This window comes from Hippocampus bargibanti, linkage group LG06 (genome assembly GCF_051943395.1).
Source record: "Hippocampus bargibanti isolate YZ-2025 linkage group LG06, ASM5194339v1, whole genome shotgun sequence".
NCBI lineage: Eukaryota > Metazoa > Chordata > Actinopteri > Syngnathiformes > Syngnathidae > Hippocampus > Hippocampus bargibanti.
The window spans coordinates 18,483,268-18,508,017 of NC_142739.1; the positions used below are offsets into that span (position 1 = coordinate 18,483,268).

The 24,750-nt window shown below is 41.0% G+C and overlaps 1 protein-coding gene across 1 annotated transcript; it reads left to right on the plus strand.

Annotated features, from left to right (window-relative positions):
• Positions 1 to 7,595: 7,595 nt before the first annotated feature.
• Positions 7,596 to 23,776, plus strand: vegfaa (vascular endothelial growth factor Aa). Its single transcript, XM_088998680.1, has 7 exons — positions 7,596 to 8,260; positions 9,663 to 9,705; positions 13,330 to 13,526; positions 14,679 to 14,755; positions 14,848 to 14,886; positions 19,532 to 19,663; positions 21,518 to 23,776. The coding sequence occupies exons 1-7, from the start codon at positions 8,195 to 8,197 to the stop codon at positions 21,537 to 21,539; spliced, it is 576 nt and encodes a 191-aa protein (XP_088854806.1). The 5' UTR covers positions 7,596 to 8,194; the 3' UTR covers positions 21,540 to 23,776.
• Positions 23,777 to 24,750: the final 974 nt, after the last annotated feature.

The following is a 24,750-nucleotide window of genomic DNA, read 5'->3' on the forward strand; positions in this document are numbered from 1 at the left end:
ATCAACATTTTCCAGTTCTTCGCAATGCTTTGAGAGGAGAGATTGTTCCAAGTTTAGATACCGTTTTGGAAACTGAAAATCAGGTTATGACCGAGAGCGGATTGCGATTACCAGTATGCGTTGCAATATACGGTACAGGTCAAAACTTAGGTTTTATAGATGAGGATAGATGTTTATATGTGCTACCGTTAAACACCAATGTCACCATCTTACCCGTATCTTCACATCTTTGGTGGTTATGTGGTTGGAAAGTATATTCTTTTATTCCTCCGAGAGCCTACGGTATGTGCGCACCTGTTACTGTAACTGACAATACTTTCATCGTTACCAGTCGTCCAGCGCACCATCATGTGAAAAGAAGAGTGTCGTTTAAGCCCCATGATTCGATCTGGGGAACTGATGTTCCAGAACAATTCAAACACCATAGCACGGGAAGTAAGGTAATGTTAGCTCTTTTTCCACAAATTGGAGTGGCTAAAAACATGCTACGAATTGAAACAATTGACTACAGGTTTCAAGTGTTTGTAAATGCCAGTTTGGAAGTAGATGAAATGCAAAACACTGAAATTGCAGCAATTAGACAAATGGTGCTGCAAAATAGAATGGTTTTGGACCTTTTGACGGCCCCACAAGGGGGCGTCTGTGCTATGGTGGGTGCTATGGTGGGTGACACTTACGTACATACCCGAAGAAGCGAATTGCATAAACATGACTGATGCTTTGTCTGTTGTCAGGAATCTCAGAGACGCCATGGCCAAAGATCGACGGACTGATCACCCGTGGATCTTTGACGGGCTCTTTGGGGACTCTTGGTATCGAACTTTTGCTCAGAGTGTTTATCCCTTTCGCAATTGTGATTGTATTTATTTTCTTAGTCATTGGTTGTATTATTCCATGCTTAAGAGCAATGCTAATGAATATGATAACTAATTCTCAGGTGAATTACACAAAGGTTTTGTATCAACAAATGCGTGAAGGGGACCCTGTGTTGTAGCTAGGAATAGTACACCATGGCCAGAGTGTGGTTGCTCCAACAAACAAAAGCAAAAAAAGAAACGGAGAGCCGAGAAGGAGTTTTCCTCATTAAAATTTAAAAACCCTCAAAAATGGAGAGGTTACATATCACAGCAGCAAAGTTGTGATAGAGGTTTTTCGCCTTCTCCATGGTGTTAGTTAGATTAGGTTAGATAATATTACATAGATTAGATTAGATGAGTAAAGCAAGAATAAAGAATGGTTCCCTGTGCAGTTAGTATGACGTGCATGCATGAAAACTTTTGGAAATGTATGAACTGATGTTTAAATGTACAACAGGAGGGAATGATAGAGTGTTTTATGTACATTAGTAAACATATTAGGTTATTTCATGTTTAGCTTAGTACACATTATGATTATTGCACGTTTAATTTCAGTCTAATACCATTATCAATCTTATTAGTTCAATAGTCGTTGCAAAGAAGCAACGGCTCCAACTTCAATCTAAGACCCTCCCAACACTGAGTTGTCCGTAGCTGATTGGACAACAGATCGCTGCTGTGGACATTCAAAAACTTGTCAGAGCGGGAGCTCGCTCTCTTTGTTTCCTATCTTTGTCCGTGTGCTCATGTCTTCGTTCCTACCTAGACGAGAGTGTGCTTTTTCTGTCTCACTAGAATAAAGTAGTTTTTTGTTCACCATCTATCGTCGTTACTGATATTTTTATCACTGAACTTCTTTGAACACCGAACCAGGAAAGAAACAAGAATTTAAACCGAACAGACAGGCTGACAGACAATGGTAGACAAGAATCTCCTTGGACCATGATGTTTGCAGATGACATTGTGATCTGTAGCGAGAACAGGTAACAGGTGGCGGAGAAACTAGAGATGTGGAGATATGCCCTGGAAAGGAGAGGAATGAAGATCAGTCGCAGCAAGACGGAATATATGTGTGTGAATGAGAGGGATCCAAGTGCAAGAGGGCTACAGGGAGAAGAGATAAAGAAGGTCGAGGATTTTAAGTACTTGGGGTCAACTGTCCAGAGCAATGGAGAGTGTGGAAAAGAGGTGAAGAAGCGTGTCCAGGCAGGCTGGAGCGGCTGGAGAAAAATGTCAGGTGTGATGTGCGATAGAAGGGTTTCAGCTAGGATGAAAGGAAAAGTGTATAAAACAGTGGTCAGACCAGCCATGGTGTTTGGACTGGAGACAGTGCCACTGAAGAAAAGACAGGAAGCAGAGCTGGAGGTAGCAGAGCTGAAGATGTTGAGGTTTTCTTTGGGAGTGACCAGGTTGGATAGGATCAGGAATGAGTACATTAGAGGGACAACTCATATTAGAGGCGTTGGAGAGAAAGTCAGAGAGGCCAGACTGAGATGGTTTGGACATGTCCTGAGGAGAGAGAGCGACTATATCGGGAAAAGGATGCTGAGCCTTGAACTGCCAGGCAGGAGACCGAGAAGAAGACCGAAGAGGAGGTTTATGGATGTGGTCAAAGAGGACATGAAGGTAGCTGGTGTGAGGGAAGAGGATGCACAAAACCGGGATAGATGGAGGACATTGATTCGCTGTGGCGACCCCTGAGGGGAAAAGCCGAAAGGAAAAGAAGAAGAACTGACATCAGAAAAACGTTTTATAGCATCTAAAATACCCAAAACACGCAGTATGATATTTTTAGTCAAATGCACCAATAAAAATGACTTAAAGTGTCCAAAATCTGCAAAAAAAATTGAGCTGCGAATTGGGCATTTTCAGCAAGTCCCGCCCCCAGTTCGCGACGTCACGCCAAGACGTATTGCATTGCTCAAGAATTAAAACAATGGCTTCAGATTCGGAGAATATGCTTTCTTGTTACACATCCAGTTATGAATATGATTCAAATAGTTCTGAAGAGGAAATCATACATGTTTGCAATCGATTAAATAATTTATTCCGTGCCATTTTGAGGCAACATTGGGGGGAAATGTATCACCAAAAAAGAGGCAGAAAATGGTGACAAAGCTCCGTGTGAGGAATTAATCAGCACACCACAGGCTGATAAATTCCTTACATGGAGCTTTGTCACCCTCTTGCGCCTCTTTTTGGTGCAACACGTTTTCAGACCAAACAAGTACAGCAAAATGCATTGACGTGATGGAAGGACTGCTACAATGTGTCCTTTTTTCGGTCAGGGGCGTTACTTCAGTGACGTAAGGTGAGGACTTGTCACCAACTCAAAAACAAGACTTCTGGAATATAGTGATACCTCGGTTCTCGACCATAATTCGTTCCAGGACCCTGTTCGAAAAGCGATTTGTTCGAACACCGAAACCATCTCTTTGCTCCTGTCACTTGCGAGTTGACAGCGGGTCGCCACCGTACCTGGACTCTTCCTTCGATGCGCGAGTGTATCCGGTCCGAGGTATTTTCCCTGCGTCCCATAAATTTATGTCATCTTCCGGGATTGCGTAATTTTGCACCCTCGTGTGCCATTTGCTTTTTGGCGTAGTCAGCGGGTTGGATCACCCCCTGCCTTCTTACTCGCTGTGTTTTCTTTTATTTGTGAATAAACATCCTGCTTGGGTAGTAAGTCTCTGCTGCCTGCTTTGGGATCCCAAACATTCCACTATGTTCCGACGAGTCAGCTGCTGTCACTCTCGCTCGGAACGTGACAGCTACAGATGACTCGGCTACAGGATGTTCTTTTCTCTTAAAATATCTATCCAATGACATTTGCTCTCACTCCCACAGCAACATCACTAGATTTCACAGCCTCCTTATTCTTTAATATCGTACTGATTGTAGATTTCGCCATGCTGGATTCCCTAGCCAGATCAGACACTCGCACACCTCCTTCATATTTTGCGATTATTTCTTCCTTAAAGGACAACCGACGTCTCCGGACATGATAGTAATTTGTAAAATGGCTTCAAATGACTTCTACTGGGTGTATTTTAATAAGATTCCACCGCATATAGCTATATTTTACGTTTTAAGACTCGCGCTCAACATTCAGGAAGTCTTGTTTTTGAGTTGGTGACGAGTACTCACGAGACGTCAGAAAAGGACCGCCTCCTGACCGTAAAAAAGACGCATTGTAGCGTCTTTCCATCACGTCAATGTATTTTGCTGTACTGTTTTTTTTTAAACCGTGTGTTACATCCAAAAGCCGCCAGCAGAGGGAATCCAAGCTCAATTGAAAGAATATATGAGCATGTGGAAACGGGCTGATTCATTCCTCACAGCTCGGTGGCTATTTTATTGCCTCTTTTCGGGTGAGACATTCCCCCTGCCCGTTTGCCTCAAAATGACACGGAATAAATTCTTTAATCGATTGCAAACATGTATGCTTTCCTCTTCAGAACTATTTGAATCATATTCATAACTGGATGAGTAACAAGAAAGCATATTATCCGAATCTGAAGCCATTGTTTTGATTCTCCAACATTGCAAGACGTCTTGGCGTGACGTCACAAACTGGGGGCGGGACTTTCTGAAAATGCCCAATTCGCAGCTCAATTTTTTGCAGATTTTGGATACGTTAAGTCATTTTTATTGGTGTTTTGAATTTAAATAAATATATATATATATTTAATAAATATCATACTGCGTGTTTTGGGTATTTTAGATGCTATAAAACGTTTTTCTGATGTCAGTTAAAAAACAAAAAAGTGATGTCGGTTGCCCTTTAAATGCAATAGTCACTTTTAGCAGCACTTACTTTATTTGGAGGCATGATTAGGGGCTAAAACTCTTTGTACACCTATATTAAACACTAGAGCAAAACGCAGCACGTCCGCAAGCAACAACAGGTCACGGAGAGAGCGATACACCTGTACGCCGCTCAGCACCCCACCTTCGGAGTTCGAACGCCGAAGCAAGAATATCTCGAATATTTTGTTCAAACTCCGATTTGTTCGATCTGTGAGGCGTTCGAGAACCGAGGTACCACTATATTCAGCGCGAGTCTTAAAACGTAAAATATGCTCCGTATAAGTCATTTTAAGCCATTTTACAAATTATGGACACAACTTGTCCGGAGAGGTCTGTTGACCTTTAATCTACACATTTTTTTAAAAAAGTCAATGGCTGCTGACAAGAGTTGCCAGACCTGTTGTGGCTAAATATTACTTCACATATCAGGTGCACCAGCGGATAAGGCGCAGGGTCATCTTTTGATGAAAATGAAGGCTTATAGGTGCGCCTTATACACCGGAAAATATGGTAAATATATATTTGATCAAAGAAAATGATGGCATTTTGGTAGTTCGGCATGATTGAATGTATAAATTAAATCCAAAATACATTCAAATGACCTTGAGTTAAAGTCGTAGCTATTGCCTAGTGCAGCCATGGGCAAACTACAGCCCGCGGGCCACATACGGCCCGTTAGGCTTTTTAATCCGGCCCGCCGAACCTGCCCAAATTATAGTAAAAACAGTGTGAAACTCATGACAAAAAATTAGCAGTCAACAGGGCAGATAACTGAAAAGTTGCCTGCCCCATTTTTCACAACTTGAAGCACAATGAGAAAACTAATCACATGAAAAAACATTGTCACAAAGTATAAAGTTTTTTTTAAAAATCAAGAATGTACCTACTACAAACGCTACCTTGCTTAACTTGCGGTAAATGTGCATGGCTAGATTTTTCTGCAGTAGTCGATTGTCATTGTGGTGCACAATGCAACGTTTGCATTGCTTCCTACGAGCCACTAAGCCCCTTTCATAAGTCTCACGTACACTTTACAGTCACGGTTTAATGTAAATTTACGTTTTGTTGTTAGCTTCTTTTGAATCTTTCTTCTGGGCTGAGGTTCTGTGCATCTATTTTGGAAAATTATATTCAATTGCACGACTTTATAACGCTTGCGAAAGTCCGGAAGAAAGAAGCAGGCTTCTGATTGGCTGCCGTGCCGAGTATGCAAATTTCACTGCAGGTAGCCTATGTCTGTGTGCTCGGCGACGGTACACGTGTATTGTTTGCGCGTGAAGGCTAGGGTGTCAGTGAGGAGTTTGTTGAGCGCGCGGTCAGGACAAACCATCTATGATTTGGCGGAATTTAACACAAGTAGGTATTATTGAGCTTGAATATTTCGTTGTGGAATAATATGTTTTGAATGATGAAAGTGATTCCATTTTTCAATAAATGTTGATTTCTTTAACTTTGCCCCTTCAATGAAAACTTAAAAACAGACGCAATCTTGATGAATCACAGTGCATATGTTATTTTAATCTATTTCCATTTCCTCCTCCAAGTATCTGCGAAATAGTATGTAAACGCCATATTCCTTGAGACAAATTTATTAACTGATCAGGGATATTTTTCACATTTGAAAGACAGTTAATAAATTGGGTTCTTACTGTGCTATGAGGTTTGTACACACTACATTTAAAGGACAACCGGCACCATTTTTTTTGTTTCCCACTGACATCAGAAAAACGTTTTATAGCATCTAAAATACCCAAAACAGGCAGGCTGATATTTTTAGTTAAATGAAAAACACCAATAAAAATGACTTCAAAATGAATCCGGAAATGGCCAGTTTCAGAAGGTCCCACCCCCTTGTTCGTGACGTCACACCAAGACGTCTTGCCTTGCTCGAGAATCAAAACAATGGCTTCAGATTCGGAGAAGATGTTTTCTTGTTACTCATCCAGTTATGAATATGATTCAAATAGTTCTGAAGAGGAAAGCATAAATGTTTGCAATTGATTCAAGGAGTCCTCCTATATCAATTCGAGCCGTCAATGACAGCAATGTAGCACCCAGAAAATGCAGAAGATTGCGCCCAAGCTCCGTTGGAAATGGGCTGATTTGTCAGCTGGGAATTTGTGTCAGCGAATATCAAATAGTTGTCTTGGTGCAACACACAACGATTCACCATGGCGTTATTTATGTGTTTTCCTTCTAATTTCGCCATCAACACGGATCAACACGAAATTTTCAGACCAAACAAAGTACCCAAAATGCATTGTGTGTCGCTTTCTCGGTCAGGGGCGGTCCAAACGTGATGTCACATGGGGATCGTCATCAACTCGAAAACAAGACTTTGTGAATATTCAGCGCAAGTCTTAGAACGTAAACTATAGCTATATGCTGTGAAATCTTTGTAAAATACGTTCAGTCAAAGTCATTTGAAGTGATTTTATAACTTGACATAACTTGTCCGGGGGCGTCGGTTGTCCTTTAATGCTTTAGGTTTAGTATTTCCGGCCCAAACACTACCTCCAAATGCTCCTGGCCCGGCCCCTCTGTCAAATTTTAGAACCCAATGCGGCCCGCGAGTCAAAAAGTTTGCCCACCCCTGGCCTAGTGATTACACAAAATTCGCAAATCTCTTGCTCTACATTTACTGCACCACTATTGAAGGGAGTTAAACGCGGATGGTAAGAGACTTACTTTGAAAGTGTCGTTATTTACTACATTTGAAAGGGAAATCCTTAGTTTCCCCGTTTTGCCAGGATATGGTTAATTGTGCCCCCTTGGACAAATCTCTGGGTGGGATAATGGTTTCCTCAATGAGGATAAGGCCAGGATTTCGACGCTGCTATTGGCTGTTCTTCGTTGCCCCTCCTCCTCCGCGAGCCTCATGCTCGCTGATGTTCCGGCACCTTTAATAATAAGCAGTGAACCCTGGCGACTACCACCTAGGGCAGATAGGGCGCTCGACAACCTGGTACAGCTGCGCTGAACCGGTGACATACCACCGTCTATGTTTACTATAGAAACAACCATAGACAACAAGAGAAGACCGAGACTGTGGTTGAATAAGGGACGACAAAAGGCGCGAAGAAAGGGGGGAATTGGATCACTTCATATCGACAAACGCTGTCCTTATTCTGCCACGCTCTTTCATGCTGTTACGGGAGCGTAAAACAACCGGCAAGCAAAGTTGCTGAGCCGCTTCTCTTATCAAGAGTTGAACGTATGCGGAGGATCGAAACGTATGCGGAGGATCGATCTGTTTCCGTGTGGATTTCAGACCCCAACACATCGTATTTGTCTGTGGATGTGCAATACCTGTTGGATGGTAACATTGCCTGCGAGGATATTACACCGTGCGACGTGCGCTCGGAAGATATGGATTCGCCTTAACTATAGCAAACATTTGCCGCGTTTTTTTAAATTGTCTTAAGTTTTTCGTCTTTTGACTCTTATCTTATTCTTAAAAAAAAACATTGTTCTATTAACATTTTAGCCGACGCCTGGCCTTTTCAGACTTTTGTGGAGTTACAATCATGAACATTGTTTTTAGTTTGGTACAAATTCTCCTGGCAGCGGTTCTTCACCTATCCACTGTCAATGTAAGTTTTACCCAACGGGGTTCCTCTTACAATAACTGATGAATAACTTGATAGTTAATTGCATGATATCGTACTTGACATGTGTTGCGGGAAGTATCAAGGAAGCCAATTATTTGAAATTGTTTAGTGTTGGTGTTTCCACTTCGCCAATGAAAAACGTAATTACCTCTGTAATTTCGGAAACATTTAGTTCAATGGCAACGGCAATGTCATTTGTAACGTCATCACTGTGGCAAAATAGCATGTGCCTCGTCACCGGCGAGATACGTAGGCTGCTTCATTATGGCATTACACCAATTTACACTCGACAGAGTGAACCGAACGATGAAATATTTCCGTAATAAGCGTTCCTAATTGATACGTGCGCGGGAAAAGTACAACGACTTTTTATTAACCATCCCTGATGCAATAGCAACGGTGTCGCTTTGGTCAATCAAATGTCTACGTGTTTGTTTAATTGTGGGTGGGAACCGCAGCACCGCCGGCCACCTCTCTCAGACTAGGGAGCCCATACAAAGAAGGAAGGGAGCAAACCGCTCGCCCCGAACCCCCACCCCCCGCCCTTCATTGCCCCAAAGTCAGGTGTCAAAAGTGGCCGACCCTAGAAATTGAACCAGAGGCCACCTTGCTGTGAGGCAAGACCAACAACGACTGGTATGAATTAAAAACGAAAGGAGGAAATGATCAAATAAAAAGGCAACACGGCACGTTTTTTTATAGACCTTCGCGCATAATTCATATGAGGAACCTCGATGTCAACTCCAAAAAGGAGACTACGCACAAGCTGTCATTATGACCGCTTGACTGATGAGCGCTCGCGAGAGTTCTGTCAAGTGCCGCGGGAATTATACAAGACGCGCGGATAGCATTATTTGATCCAGTCCTTGCCGCTATTATGGCCAAGAATTCAGTCCCGTTCTATTTTTCCCTCACGGTGATTCGGAATATGTGGAAACTGAGATTCGGTTTCACCTAGCCGGCCACCCCGCAGGATGCCCACCTACTTCATACCACGTTTCCCCACACAGAATTTCTCACGCAATACCTTCGGCCAATTGCAGCAGCCGCATTGGGTAAACGTATGCTGCTGCAGATCGTCACGTCACCTTTTCTCTTACCATAAAAAAAGGCACGGACTATTTGCCGACGTGAACAAACATTTTAGACAACAATGGCTTCTGGGTACGCCTTTTAGAGTTTTACAACGTGACGTATTAGAATGTTTCGTTATACACATACATGTACTACAACCGCATGTAAGGCAACTCTCGAAAAAGTTACGTGTGTATATGTGTGTATAAAATGTGCTGTTCATAATTAATGTATGGATTCGTTCATATGTCGATGTGTTGTAATGCTTTCAAGACAATGACACACACGGACTCTTGTGCATCTTTTGCAGACTGCCAGTATTAACAAGGGAGCGGACAAGAGTAAAAATGAAGGTGAGTGTCCATTCCTGGCTGTATAATGTATGATTTGTTCAATATACAGAATAAATTAGTTGTGTGCGTGTGTGTGTGTGTGTGTGTGTGTGTGTGTGTGTGTGTGTGTGTGTGTGTGTGTGTGTGTGTGTGTGTGTGTGTGTGTGTGTGTGTGTGTGTGTGTGTGTGTGTGTGTGTGTGTGTGTGTGTGTGTGTGTGTGTGTGTGTGTGTGTGTGTGTGTGTGTGTGTGTGTGTGTGTGTGTGTGTGTGTGTGTGTGTGTGTGTGTGTGTGCATGCGTGTGTGTGCGTGTGTGCGCGCTCGTGTGGATTTGTAAAGCTTTGTTATTAAATAACAGTACTGCGTATTTCTATCGAAAGGAAACATTTGTCATAGTTTCCAGACTGGCTAAAGGTCTGATTTGGGATTTTGGAGTCCCGATAAAAGAGGTTCAGATTACACTGCCAGGATATCCATCATAATTCCCATTGGGAGGTTTTGTGTGTCATTTTAGTGTGTCCGTTTGCACCAGCCGCCCAGTCAATACATCTGCAGTCAACCTCGGTTTAGTGTCAAATGCCTGTTTGTTTAACAGTGATACTGTTGTGCTTAGGCCAAGGTTGGACCCTTTGAACGGTGATGGATGTAGACATGCGATTGGCTGCAGGAGACATCATCTCCGAGGAAAGGCACAGGGTCATGTGATTGTTATTGGGGTGATAGTGTCAGATTGTGAAGTTCAAGAGCACACAGGTGGCAGACTTCCTCTGCCTCTTCCTACACTATCAGACCGCCTGTCACATTGACAAGAACAACCACTGAGTTTTAGCAGTTTGTGTTTGGCTGGAAAACATGCAGAGTCACTATTGCTGGGTCGTTGAGGTCAGCCTTTTGAATTGCTAAGTCGTGCAGTCAATCAATGTTACTGCAATTAGGATTCAAGGTATCATGTCGGCATCATTAACATGTTTTAAAAACGGTCACCTCATTGACTCATAGTTCTGTCACTGACATGATATTTTCAGTCACTGGCAAATATTCATCTAACACAGCGTTGGGTTTATAGGGTCACATGTCAGCGATGACCCCTGGCGCCACAACGCCTGACTTGAGGCTGCTCTGACTAACCAGGGTCAAAAGTTTAGAAAGAGTCACTGATGGCTCAGACTGATGGACTCCTGAGTGGATTATTCTTGACTGTACAAGGGATGGAAAAGCAAGGACGCGGGACTGAGCCGACCTTTGCAATATTGACCAAATAGCGATTTAACTAGGGAAGCACTAATATCAATTTTGGTAATTAGTACTTGGTGCTCCTAAAAATGATCTGTTACTACACACCGATACGACATGACCAGCTTGGCGTATGCTTTTCATGTCAACCGTGAAGGGATACTTTTCAGGACATGGATGTCAACACTTTTAGATGACAATAGAGGCAGACAGACAGCAGCCTGGGCTGCGGCGTGTCATGCTGAGTACCGGTAAAGCGAAGTCTTTTGGGTATGCTCAAATAAATATGACTTCACTTTTCATTTCACGGTTTGAGTTGATTACTTCAGGTATTCTCAAGAAGCAGTCTTGTATTCCTTTTTATTTACTTTTATAGTTATAATACAGAAAGGTCACACAGCTTTGAATGTTTATCCACCAGATGCAACGGTTTTCACCTCTTTTCGATGGTACCGATTTCATACCGTGCCCTATTCACAGACCGTGAACCCATATAACACAGACCAACTCAAGTGTCGTTACTTCATACTGACGAAGTTTGAAACATAAGTACCGTATTTTCCAGTGTATAAGGCACACCCAAAAGCCTTGATTTTCTTGAAAAGATGACCCTGACTCTTTAAATGCGTGTGCCTTATAATGTGAAGTGACATTTAGCCACAACAGGTCAACTACTGTCGGCAGCCATTGGCTCCATTTCCCCCCATATAAGAAGTAGTGCGTAACCCCAATCTCTACTATAGCGCCTTATAATGTGGTTTTCCTTATATTTTTAAAACTTTGATATACAGGGATTAGAATTTTCCGCCGATCGGCGGATTTGCGACTTTTTCAGACCTAAATGACCATTCTCCAGAAAAGCGGTATATGGCTCTTTTGATGATCGCGTCTGGCTCGCAGATAAAACTAAATACACATTCTTGATTTTTCGCTGTTGTTTCGGCTTGTTTTGGCGGAAAGCGCTATTTTGATTGGATGATACTGACGCCGGTTGACGGAAAGCGCCATTTTGATTAGATGATCCTGATTCAGGTGTCGTTCATGTCGAAACAGGTAAACGGCCACTTTTGAATAAGCGGACGAGTAAAAAAAATCAGGTTGATTCGCCTTTGTGGAGAGAAAAAGTTCTGCCGTGATTCTAATTTGCAATGAAACAACTATGACAAGCCACATGCTAACGTTAGCATCAATATACTTCTGCGACAGAGAAAGCAAGTGTGGAAGCTAATTAGCCGTGTGGAGGCTAGCTAGCAGTCGCTTCGCCTACGGACCTGGCAAGTTGACTTTCATTCTGATCGTTTGGCTGGATTTTTTTTAACAATCATGAGGAACGGAAAACTATGTATATTAATTAATTATTTGAAATAATACATTCGGACAATTTGTTGAAATCAAATTATATCTATCTATCTATCTCTCTCTCTCTCTCTCTCTCTCTCTCTCTCTCTCTCTCTCTCTCTCTCTCTCTCTCTCTATATATATATATATATATATATATATATATATATATATATATATATATATATATATATATATATATATATATATATATATATATATATATATATATATAATACCTTTTGTTTGTATCCAAACCTGTCGTCCATTGCACTTCTTGTCCTGTCCAGCTGAGAGCTAGCCTCTCATGATATCACAAAATGTGTGTGTATATATATATATATATATATATATACAGTATAAGTCTTGTTATATCGATATCGGATATATCGATAGTCCCGGTTATATCGATACTATTTCTATGCACGCACGGAGAAAATTACATGCAAACAGGGTCGGATATATCGATAGTCCCGGTTATATCGATATTTTTTCGGACTCCCTTGAATATCGATATAACGAGACTTTACTGTATATATATATATATATATATATATATATATATATATATATATATATATTTTTTTTTTTTTCAGTGTATACCTAAATTCAACTCAAGCCACTTTTTTGGTGTAGTTTGTTGTGCATTTCAACTTTCATCTGACCAGCAGTATTATATACATAGCCTGACAGTGACTGAATGATGAATGAAAAATGTATTTTCTGTTAAGGTGACAAAATCTCTTGTTCCTCTCTCAGAGCAGAATTGTTGAGCCCAAACGGGTACGAGATGTTAGATATTTTAGTTATGTTAGATTTTTCAACAGTAGCCAAAATGGAACTGTATAGTGCCACTTAGCAGTTTTTTTGACAACGATACTAGTGCAGCGTGTTCTACCGGAAAGAAATTCCTTGTGTGTCCTACATACTTGGCAATAAAGATGATTCTGATTCTGATTCTGATATTTGTGGCAATATCTTGGTTGAGAATTTCACAGGATAATCAATAGCAATTAAGATGACTGTAATTGCTTCATTGCTGTCCTATTAAAAATCAATTTCTTCTCTTTTTCAGTTATCCAACTGACAGATGTCATCATGAAGAGTAGGTGTCAGCCCAGGGAAGTGCTTGTGGACATCTCCCAGGAGTATCCCGAGGACACGGAACACACTTACACACCTTCCTGTGTAGTTCTCACACGGTGTGGAGGCTGCTGCAACGATGAGGCGATGGAGTGCGTGCCATCTGAAACCCGTAATGTTACGTTACAAGTAAGTTGAGGATGGACAAACCTATAAAACGGTCTGCTTGGTCAATAGCACAGATTAAAAATATGGAAAAGTACATTTTTTTGTCCATTGTATACATCGATTTCTTAGTTCTGCTGTGGGTTATTGAGAACTAATAATGTATATGAATCAATTCTCAAAAGTCCAATGCAGTATGACAATTAAATCCAATGTGAATCCAAAATAGAGAATGGAACGGAAGACATATTTGAAAGTTTGTGATTTTGACCTGGCAATCGATGACACAGTAAAGGAGAAGGCAAGATTCTCTAACATTTTCTTTGTAACACACTTGGTGCACCATCATAATCATCAATGTTAAAATATAGCAGCATAGTAGCCCAAAGCGTTTGGACATGACCATGGAATTTGGAAATAGGAGGAGAGGGTGGAATCACTTCTTTTAAAAATGGATTCTATTCAAAAACATTGCATACAAAAGTTCAATGCAAATTGTAAATAAATAAATGTTTCACTCGCATGTCCCGTAATTACTTCAATGTTAAATACAACTGAAATGTACCTAACAAATAATAATAATAATAATAATAATAATAATAATAATAATAATAATAATAATAATAATACATTCCATTTATAAGTGCCTTTCAAAGCTCTTGTGTGTACTTTAACTTGTTGAACAATCAGTATTTTAATTTAATTCAGGGAGATTTTTGTGGAGCGTGAGTGGGAGACCATTTACCACTGCTTTGAAAACGACTGCAAATGGAAAATATATTTTCAATCCAACAACTTTTACCCTTTGAGCTCAATTTACTGTGAAGAGTTGCCAGGCCACTGTCTGCACGTTTGTTTCCAGAACAACCAGCTTTTCTTCAATAAAGAAAAAGTGAAGCAGCAAGACATGGCATTTTAAACATGCTGTTTACTTCGCCGTAATGTTTACAACCATGTCCATGTGGTTGAAGCCCCTCCTGCCAGCTGGTGTGCACGCCTGTGCTTTGGCATGCGTGATAGTTGAAAAAGTATGGGAAAACATGATTCCACAGACACGCACATCTTCAAGTCTTTAAATAAGGGATCGTCATTTACACACTTGTCCCCATAAGCAGCCTTGTGGAAAAGTTCGTATTAAGCTGACCATTTCTTTGTCATGTGCTGTTTTCCTTGAAGGTAATGCGGATCAGATCACTGGTCACGCAACATAAAATTCAGCTGAGCTTCACGGAGCATAAAAAGTGTGACTGCAGGTGAGACAGAGAGCCCACATTTTCATTCAATTTCATCACAAGAGCCATAAATACATATATCATAAACTCTCGGGTGCGATGTTTCATTTCAGATTAAAGCCCGAAGTTCAAGCAAATAAAGAAAAAGAATAGTAAGTATGTTGTGAGTTTTTATGTTGTTTTTATATTCTTCTAAGGGTTTGCGTGTGTGTGGGTGGGGGATATTACGGGTTAGATTATTGTTGTTTTTTTTTGAAGCTCTTTGATTTTGGTTGGATTGCTTCCTACACTTGTGCTGGAAGAAATGCAGACTTGCATACTTTCCCAATTGTGTCACGTAGTTTGACTTAAGATGATGGAATTGTGCCGTCTATCTTAGACACAATACAACAAAAAAATGGGAATAATTCAATTAAAACCAAACTCTTCATCATGATTGACGTTAAGCGGCTGTTTGCTTGGTTCAATAGTTCAGTGATGCATGAACGTGCCATGATAGACCATCACGTGTGCCACGGATTACTCAATTTCGCTTAAATTGTCAGACGATTATTGTTGAGAAATTTATGAAGATGTCTTTGCTCATCTGTGTCAAGTGATTGGCAGTTGACATCTATGCTCCACTATTTGAAGGCAGAAGCCACTAGTTACCATTCACACAAGAGAATAAAAAATGGCTTCCATTGAGTAGAATGGCCTTGTATTGAACAGACGCGTATTTCACACTGATCCAGTCATTTGTGAGTGAAGTGAGATGATTGCTTCAGGTGGTATGCTGTGACATTGTGCTCATGTCAACCAATAAAGGTTGGGAAACATTGCAATTGTTATTTTATTTACTTTGGTCAGTAGGCACATTTGGGACATATTTTGGTTGACCAAAAAGTGACGTGTTGTCTATGTTTGTGCTACTATTTAGAAATTCCAACAGACACAATGCAGGCCAATTGTGCACGTTTGTGTTAGAAGTTAGGAAACCTAAACCTTTTTACTTGGCTGTTGTGATCAGTTTTGAGCTGATCAAAGATAAAGGTTGTGCCATTGTGGCGGTCCACATCAATGTGCTGGAGCTCAACTTTCTTTAGAACCATTTACGCCTGAATAAATAGGATCTTCACTCATGGCGCTTTCAAATTCGTCTCATTTGCGTTAAGAGGCATTTTTTAAATTATTTTGATACATATGCTTGCTTTGAAGGGAGAGTACAGCACTTTTCAAGACTGTATTCCACCAAGGTAACTTGCCTGTCACTTGGCTCTTTTTATGGCAGTGTTAGTTTCATGAGGTGGCTGTAACAGTGGGAGTGACGTAGGCATAGTTTGCAGACAGCGGACCACCCGCTGCTGTCTGCGCTGCGACTCCAGTTGCGCAAATCTACCCCTAAACTGCCTCGCCAGTCTAATTGTAGCAACAGGTGTCAGACACTTAACCTAGATATATTTTTAGCGGTGCGAATACAGGATGAAAAGAGTGATGAGTGGAGACCCTGTCGGTTGAATCAGTTGACAACACACCACTGCATCTTTCAGTAGCTCAGCCATCATCACTTCATTTTCAGTTCAGGGTTTGATATACACATATACACACACACTGATAATAAAAATGTTGTCATAGTTTTTAATTGACTCATTTTTACATTGTATACCATCAATCATCTGGATGTAGATTTTTTTACGGAGATGTATAGTCTATTGAAACAAAGGATCAGAATCCATTAAATTGTATTTTGTGCAACCACATGACAAAATAAAATGAAGTCAATTCAACACACTTTAAGTGAGTGTCAGCAGTGAGGTGCAGTCAGGGGAGGAAGGTGAGGCAGTGCCTCACCTGTCATCATGGAAATATCTCTCATCTCTCATCTCCTTTTCCGTACCGCTTATTCCTCATTCGGGTTGCGGGGGTTGCTGGAGCCTATCTCAGCTGTCTTCGGGCACGAGGTGGGGGACACCCTGAATTGGTTGCCAGCCAATCGCACACAAAGACGTACAGCAGTCTCTCACACTCACACCTAGGGACAATTTGGAGTGGTCAATATGCCTGCCATGCATGTTTTTGGAGTGTGGGAGGAAACCGGAGGACCCGGAGAAAACCCACGCGGAGAACATGCAAACTCCACACAGGGAGGCCGGACCGGGACGCGAACCGGCGACCTCTGCACTGTGAAGCCGGTGTGCTAACCACTCGACTACCGGGCCGCCCCATGGAAATATCAAATGAGAAAATACATTAAACTGTTATATTTATTTAGTGATTTGTACTTTAAAGTTCTTTTCCATTTAACTGCACCATTTTTGGATTTTTTTTTTAATCGCGGAATTTTCACATTTACCGTTCAAATACTAAGTAGAGACGAGCGGTGAGGCAGCAGCCGGCTGAGCCTCACCATGGATTGCGCAATGACTGTGCTAACTGCAATAACTCTGCAGTGAGACCGCATTGCTGTCCCTCTGCATATCGCGATTAAAGTGTTCAAACACTTTTAGTATATGAACTAAATGTCTACAGTTTAGCTGGTGTATATAATGTACAGTCACTGTACATAATAAACACCGTACTACAGTGTTTATTTTATTTTATTTTTATCAAAACTGTGTGCATAGGTGAGGCACACAGTTCTCCTGCCTCATGACAGGGGGCGCTGGTGATTACAGATTCTTCTAGCGCCTCCTCGGCTGCAGAATAATAGAATTAGTGAGAGCAAGTGACAGTAAACAGTTATCAAGTTAAGTGCAACCATCCAGTCATCTTTTCGTGTTGCTTGGCCTTATTTTCAGAATGGAGGATTACATATCTAAATTGAAAGAAATAGAGAGACTTTTAAAACTGAAGAAAGATAAGGAAGGCTTCTACAAAGAAGTTATCGATGCCTTTCTTCATAAGGAGCGCCGCATGGACTTCATTTATAAGTAAAGGTAACATGATAATCACATTTTTTTATTCTTTTTTTTCTATGCTACAGTTTATATAAAGAATGCTGACATGGCATTTTAAACAAAACACATTAACTGTTGCCAATTAAATGGTGAATAAGCTACTCTGTAGAGTTCATGTTTGTAAATCTGACTGTGATGACGTCAGTGCCTCACCAGCCATGAACCACACCGCACGTCACTGAGTGTCAGTTACGTTGCAACCACATGAGCAGGCTAACAGAGTAAGTCATAAAGCAGAGAAATACTATTTCACAAATTCAAAATCCCTCATTGGCATGGGCTGTACAGTTCAAAGAAATGAATACGCAAGATGCCAAGCTAGATTTAAATAAAACTCCACCGATTGCACTGTAACCCTCAACTCCACATGGAGTCACATTTATGATTGCAGTGACATTTACATCTACCGTATTCACCCTTCCCGGCTCTAAATTGGCCAGCTTTTGAAGGAGATAAGGGCTGCGTGCGACCGCCAATTTGTACGAAGTTGACATGCTGGATGCCGAGGAGCGATGAGATCTGATTACCAAAGTCAAAGCCTTTTGTTGTGAGGCTGAAGCTAAGCTTCGCCCTACCATGATGGTGGGCTACCGCTCGCTCGATGTGTAATCAGCTTTTTCGACATGGCAACGCCGTAAAGCGGATGCCTTCATGTGTCTTTATTCACAGGGACAGACAGTACATCCTGTTTCACCTCCTTTATTTTGGATCAATATTCCATCCTGCTAATGACGACACTCAATGAGAAAGCAGACACGCGACCGGTTGATTAGTTTCTTGTTAATTTTATTGATTTAGAAGCAGCAAGAACCTGCTTGGGTTGCCTTCAAAGTCGTTTGTCTTTGATTTCACCTCTGTTTGTCGAGGCCAATGGAGAGAACAGAAGGAAAAGTACCAACATAAAGATTTATATGATCAAATATCTAATGTGTATGCCGTTATTTGGTCTGTTTTGTCCTGCCTTGATAACTGTTTGCCACACTCTCGGTGCATCTTATCTGCTGTCGTGTCTCCAGCGATAGCTGTATTTAAAGGCAACAGGCAAATGTTACATAAATCTAAGTAAAGACCTGCGGTAGATTTTCATAGCCTTGGGGTTTATACTGATAAGTTGAATGCTATGGGTCATTAGGCATCTGTTTTCAGACCATCGTTTGAGAAGGTGATACAGAATTGATCATGATGCCGGGATGTGAGACAAAGCATTCCAACTTTACAGTGTCACTATATCCACCAAACAATCCCAATATATCAAGAGAGTTCCTTGTTTTGTCTCAATTATGACCTTGCATCATGGGAGAGCAATTTAACAGATGCAGTGACGGCCTCAATGTCTACTCCAGCTTAATTGACGTCGGCTGCCTGCTACAAGGAGCCGTTATATGGTGGCTTTGTTTATGTCGGCTCGTCTGCATGTTTTGTGGCATATCATGCAAAGTAAAGTCGGTGAGTTTGCTGAAGCCCCTGAACGATATTGCCAATGACGCAAAATAACAGTAATCCAGTAAGCAAGGCTAGCAAGCACGACCTGAGGTTCCGCCAATGCGCGTCATGGCCATATATTAACTTGTGTCTCTGGGGGAGATCAAAAAAGGGGCCAAAGGGCGCAAGGATCCCAGAGTTGCCGTATTAGTCGAACTACTGCAATGTCAAATCGCAGCCACAAATCTTGCTCGTGCATACATTTTCTTCACTCATCCGTCTTGTGAAACGAGATGATGAGGGGAATGCTGGGATGAGAGAAGAGAAGCGATTCGGGATTTTGCATGAGTGTCTGGGTCTGTCCTTTCTGCAGACTTTGCGCTACAGCTTAGATCTCTCTCTCTCTTTCTTTTGTCTCTCCTTTTTGCTTCCCTTGCAGCCACTGTGCGCCTTGTTCAGAGAGAAGAAAGCGCTTGTTTGTGCAGGATCCCCTCACCTGTAAATGCTCCTGCAAATTCACACAATTAGACTGCAAGTCCAGGCAGCTTGAATTAAACGAAAGAACTTGCAGGTTTGTTTTTCCATACAAACGTTAAACAATGTGCTTTAAAAAAAGGTTCTCTCGGCTTCTCATCGCTTCACCCACCACTGTGCTTAAGCATGCCTATCCCTTTCTTTATCGTGCTGTGTTGTATTTGCACACATGAATGCTGTAGTTTCCTTCTTCCCACAACTTGCAGTGTCTTGTCAAATGCTATTGTGACCGCCATTGGCACTGGAAGTAATAATTGTGGTTATCGATTGTGACATTTCATTTTAATTCAAAATTCAATGTTAGATCGAAAAAAATCATGTGCACATGACTTAGTCATGCTCAGACGCTCAGACGCATGCTCACTGGTCAAAGATCAGATCTATTACCATCCTCCTGATTTATTATTGCAACAATCCCAAATTTGATTTAGTTTTGGTTTTTTCAGAGGAAACATTATCAGACCTTAACTAACGATCCTCCTCACGGATCTTCCATTTTTTTAAATTAGAATCATGCAGAATCATAATCTCATTCATGACGTTTCATTTGGTTTGAAGGAATTGAGGAGCAAGCAAGCCTGCTGAGGGGCTTGATTGGTTCCATCAAAGAAGACCACAAAGTCACGTATGCATGCATTTATGTTTTAAGTTTTATGCATGGTAAAAAAAAACGCTGGCAACACTTGCCGCGTGCATGCCCACCAATAGCTTCTTCTCCTGGTGTCATCCAAAAGTAAATAGTGGACTAGCATATATTCCCAGTTTGGCATAGGTCAACCTATACCCAGTACTTGCAGATTTTTTGCTCTTTTCAGCCAGGCCTGCTCCATATTTGAATTTTTGATTTCTGGCCACAGTGTGTCTCCCCTGGTCTCAGTAAATGATGTAGAGTTCTCCATATAAGTAACACCAAAAGAATTACTTGAATGGAGCACCACTGATGAAAAAGTCGAAGTCAGCTTTATTGTCAAATATGCTAATATGAATGACATACAGCACAGATGAAATGAAGGTGCATGTTTTAAAAATCTTCCAGTTAGCGACCACTTTTCAAAAGTTAGAATTTTGACCCTACAAAGCCGTGTTGTCATATAAACAGACGGGCAAATGTTCATTGATATTCGTAGTTACTCTGGAATATCAGCAGTGTAGTTCATCACAATCAAGGTTATCTCTTTCTTTCTTTCTTTTTTGGTGGAATAATAGTGAAATGGACTGCATATAGTTTTATCATATTAAAATAATTCATGGTTATCCATTTTGATGATTATTTGTGCATTTGTGAATGCATTTATAGCTACGCTGCTTTCTTCATGTTCTATCCATGAATTTGAAACATAACACGCTTGAGTTAAAGTCGAGTCAACCTTCTGACATCCATGGAGCACCCAACCAAAAAGGGAGTTGGTCGAACTGAAGCCTGTCGTTAACAAGGCTACGTGACCTCTTGTGACCCAGTTAGTTATATGACCTCAAAGCCCACTGGCTCCGACACTGGGCCCCCCACGCTGATCTGGTTTTAGAGAACCACACACGTCACCAATGACAACCTTCTCACAGGCTGATTTGCGTTCAGATGTGGTGTTGGTGGAATTTTAGAACACCTTTTATAATTCTTTCATCAGCGGCCAACCCAATTTAGTCACATTGAAATTAACAGGAATATTTGAGATGAAGGTTTTAACACAAGGGTAGAAATCCATATTCCACGCTTAGCCCCCCTGCCTTCCTGCCACACACACTCCATCTTTTCTCTCCGTCTTTGCCCTTCTTTCCAAATGTTTATTTGCATGCACTTTGCATTTGGAAGATGATGTAATCCACTCTGCGCCTACTTTGAGACAAAAGGGTCTCCGAGCACTAAACCAGATTTCTGTTTCTTCTTCGACAGATGTGACAAACTGAGGAGATGAGACCAGGAGGTGCAGACTACACTGTTATGAAGGAATTCTTTTTCGCACTGCACTTTGAAATCAGAGGATGCATTCCCTGCAAGGACACTCAAGGACAATGCAAGACAGGACCTTCTCCATTCTGATCTTGCACCGTCTGTCTGCCATCTAACGCTATTAAGCGATTTATACATATATTTCGCTTAATATATACTCTAAGTACGGTACATCAACAGTGTGTATTGCTGCTACTATTTAAAACGAATACGCTGTCGGCGTGTGAATGGGAAAATGTGACCGAGCTCCCGGGTAAAATTTGGGAAAAAAGATATTTTACTTTATTTTATGTAAGACTTCACTGGATGCTGTTCTGCTGTGGACATGAACCCGATGTACGTCTCGCATTCTGCAAAATTCGGTGATCACATTTTCATCCAACAAAAGCCGATCATGCCCAAAGGGCATTTTAATGGGAACGGCTGGCTGGATCGCCAAGTCCTGATGGGGATGGATATCTGCAGCACTTGAACTGTATGGCAGGTTTCCCAACTAACTTGTTCTTCTCTGTGACACAATTAGACGTTTTGTCTGTACTGTAGGACGCGACAGCAGTAAATGTGAGAATATAACGACGGAATATGACACAACTGCTGACACAGGCTACGTGCTGTGGTGACGAATAATATGACCTTCTTCCCAAATCAAATAGAAGTTCAGTGACGATGGCATGAACCCAAAGAGGGTTTGCCAAGAAAGTTTGAACAGAATCTCGGCGAAAACGCCCGATGATGCTCGTTTGAAAGTTAACCTTTTTGTCAGGGTTTAAAGGTGTCAAACCACTACATGTCTGGTCCTGCCTCCATCACACAACTTTTTGGGGTTGGAAAAGATATTTGTATTCACATGCACAGTATATTATTTGTATTTTTATTGAGACATTGTGTTCATTTCACATGCTTCAAGACCATGCTAAAGGGATATAAATGTAGGTGTCTATGACAAAGGGTAGTGACTACATGAGCTGAGAAGAGGTCAGTCTCACCCCCCCCCCCCCCAATCTTGCTGTTGTTGTATTCAATAACTTTGTCTGTGCTCCAAAGAAATAGTCATGCCTCCACAGCAAAGCAATTTATTGGTAATGGCCTTTAAATACTTACTGGAAATCCCTTTTTCAAACGTCATTTAATTTATAGAATGTGTTCAGTATTCTGTATTATAATATTTATATGAAATGTTACAGTGATTTTAGCTTTTCCTCCTTTTCAATCTGCTTTGATATCGAACATGTTTGACTGTGGATTTTTGTGAGGCAGGAGAGGACTGAAAACAAAGCTTTGACATTCCTGATTTTTAAACTGAAGCTATGTTACTCACCAGCCGAATGCGGTGTGAAGGTTGCAGGTGAGAGGGGTGGGGCGTGTGTGTGTCTGTTTGTGTGCATGTACGTGTGTGCGGTTTCGGGGCATAATGGGGCATTTGACCGATGGAAACCCCAGTCACGAGTATGTGCAGATGATGCACCAGCACAGGTGCTTTTCATTTTGGACTCAGGCAGTGGACATGTGGTTTTGCACTTGCCTGCCCGGTGATATGTCATATGCAGGACTGAAGGAGTCTAGTTGCTGCTGCTGCTCAGCTTGGACCTAATTGTGTGAAGATTCTCATCTGTTGGGCTGTAGTCTGAGAGTGGTGAACTTAGACCAGTATTTTCTGTGGCTTTTCTGACAAACGCAAGTGACACTCAAGTATTTTATTTCACCAGGTGGGCACTGTCACGATGAAATGCAAACCTTGGATTTGAATTGTTACCATTAGAAGTCAACTTACTTTTGAATAGTTATTGTTTGTAAACGGCTCAGAAAATAGATGAATCTATGACATGTATCAAACTCCATACATAGAGGCAAAAGTTTCCAAACTACATAAATTACACAATGAACCTTTTCCTGTCAGTTGCACGACTCTTTATCAGCCATGTGAGCCAGCAGTAAATCCTGATATTGCCACCACCCTCAAACTAAAGTCCTGAGACTGAGTTAACTCCAATCAGCTGGGTCAGAGGCAATGCTTCTCAAGTCCTGGGTTGATGAGAACATTCTTTTTGTATTTAAATAAAACAATTGTGTTGAGTTTTTACAGCCACCATTTCTTGGGGATATTTTCACATTATATATTTATTTGTGCTGTAAATTCTTTTAATATTAATACTGTTTTTGTTGTTTCTAGTATAACTATTAAACATATTTATTTTTAAAATACATTGGTTCCTTTTTTTCATCATTGTCGCCTACATACATTAGATTGACCTTTGCCTGGGGTCGCTTACATATTATGTTTGGGATCATGCTTCACCTACACTGTGAAGCACATTCAGTCAATTTTGTGCTATTTGAATGTGACATAAGAATTTTAATGTGCCTTATTTCCTTATTTTGCAACTATTATTAAGTGTTCACTTTTAGCATCAATGATGGGCTTTTGAGAATGTCACCGAAAGATAATTGGAAGAAATATTTCAGCTATTCGTACAAGGAAGTCAATGGGTATGAATAAATACCTCGTGAGAAGAAAAGCCTTGCGCCTTAGAGAAATTCATTGTTTTCAAAACAATTTAGGAGAATTTATATAAAAAAAAAAAACAAGTGGTAGAAGTGTTGAAGATCTGCGGTTTGGCGATAGTGCTTACTACTTTACAAGTAAATACCCCTTAACTTTTTTTAACGGTCACATGTCAGGCTTAAAACAAGGATATAAAATTGTAATTTATGTGTGTGTGTCAAGAATCAACACCAAGTGAAATGAAAGTTGCACAGTGTTTTGAAGTATTTCCTGAAAAGTGGGCATACGATATTATTTGGCGCCGGTATTTGACTTATTTGCTTCACACATTCCCACTCTACACACACAAAAGTATTGTAAATATTAAACAAAAAAATACATAATTCTCCACTGTGAGACTAATAAAGGCAAATCCAATCCAATAACAGCAAATACACCTCTGTAGCCAAGTGGTGAGCTCATCTCTTCCAGTTTTGTGGTCGGTGGTTTGAATCTCACTTCTGCCCTTCTTGCATAGCCATTGCTTGTTCATCCATGGCGTCTCCCTGGCTTCCTCCCATACTTCCAATACATACATGAGGCTATTTTGGGTTTATTGGATTGGATTGGATATGCCTTTATTAGTCTCACAGTGGAGAAATTTACATTTCACAGCAGCAAAGTGATGAAAGGA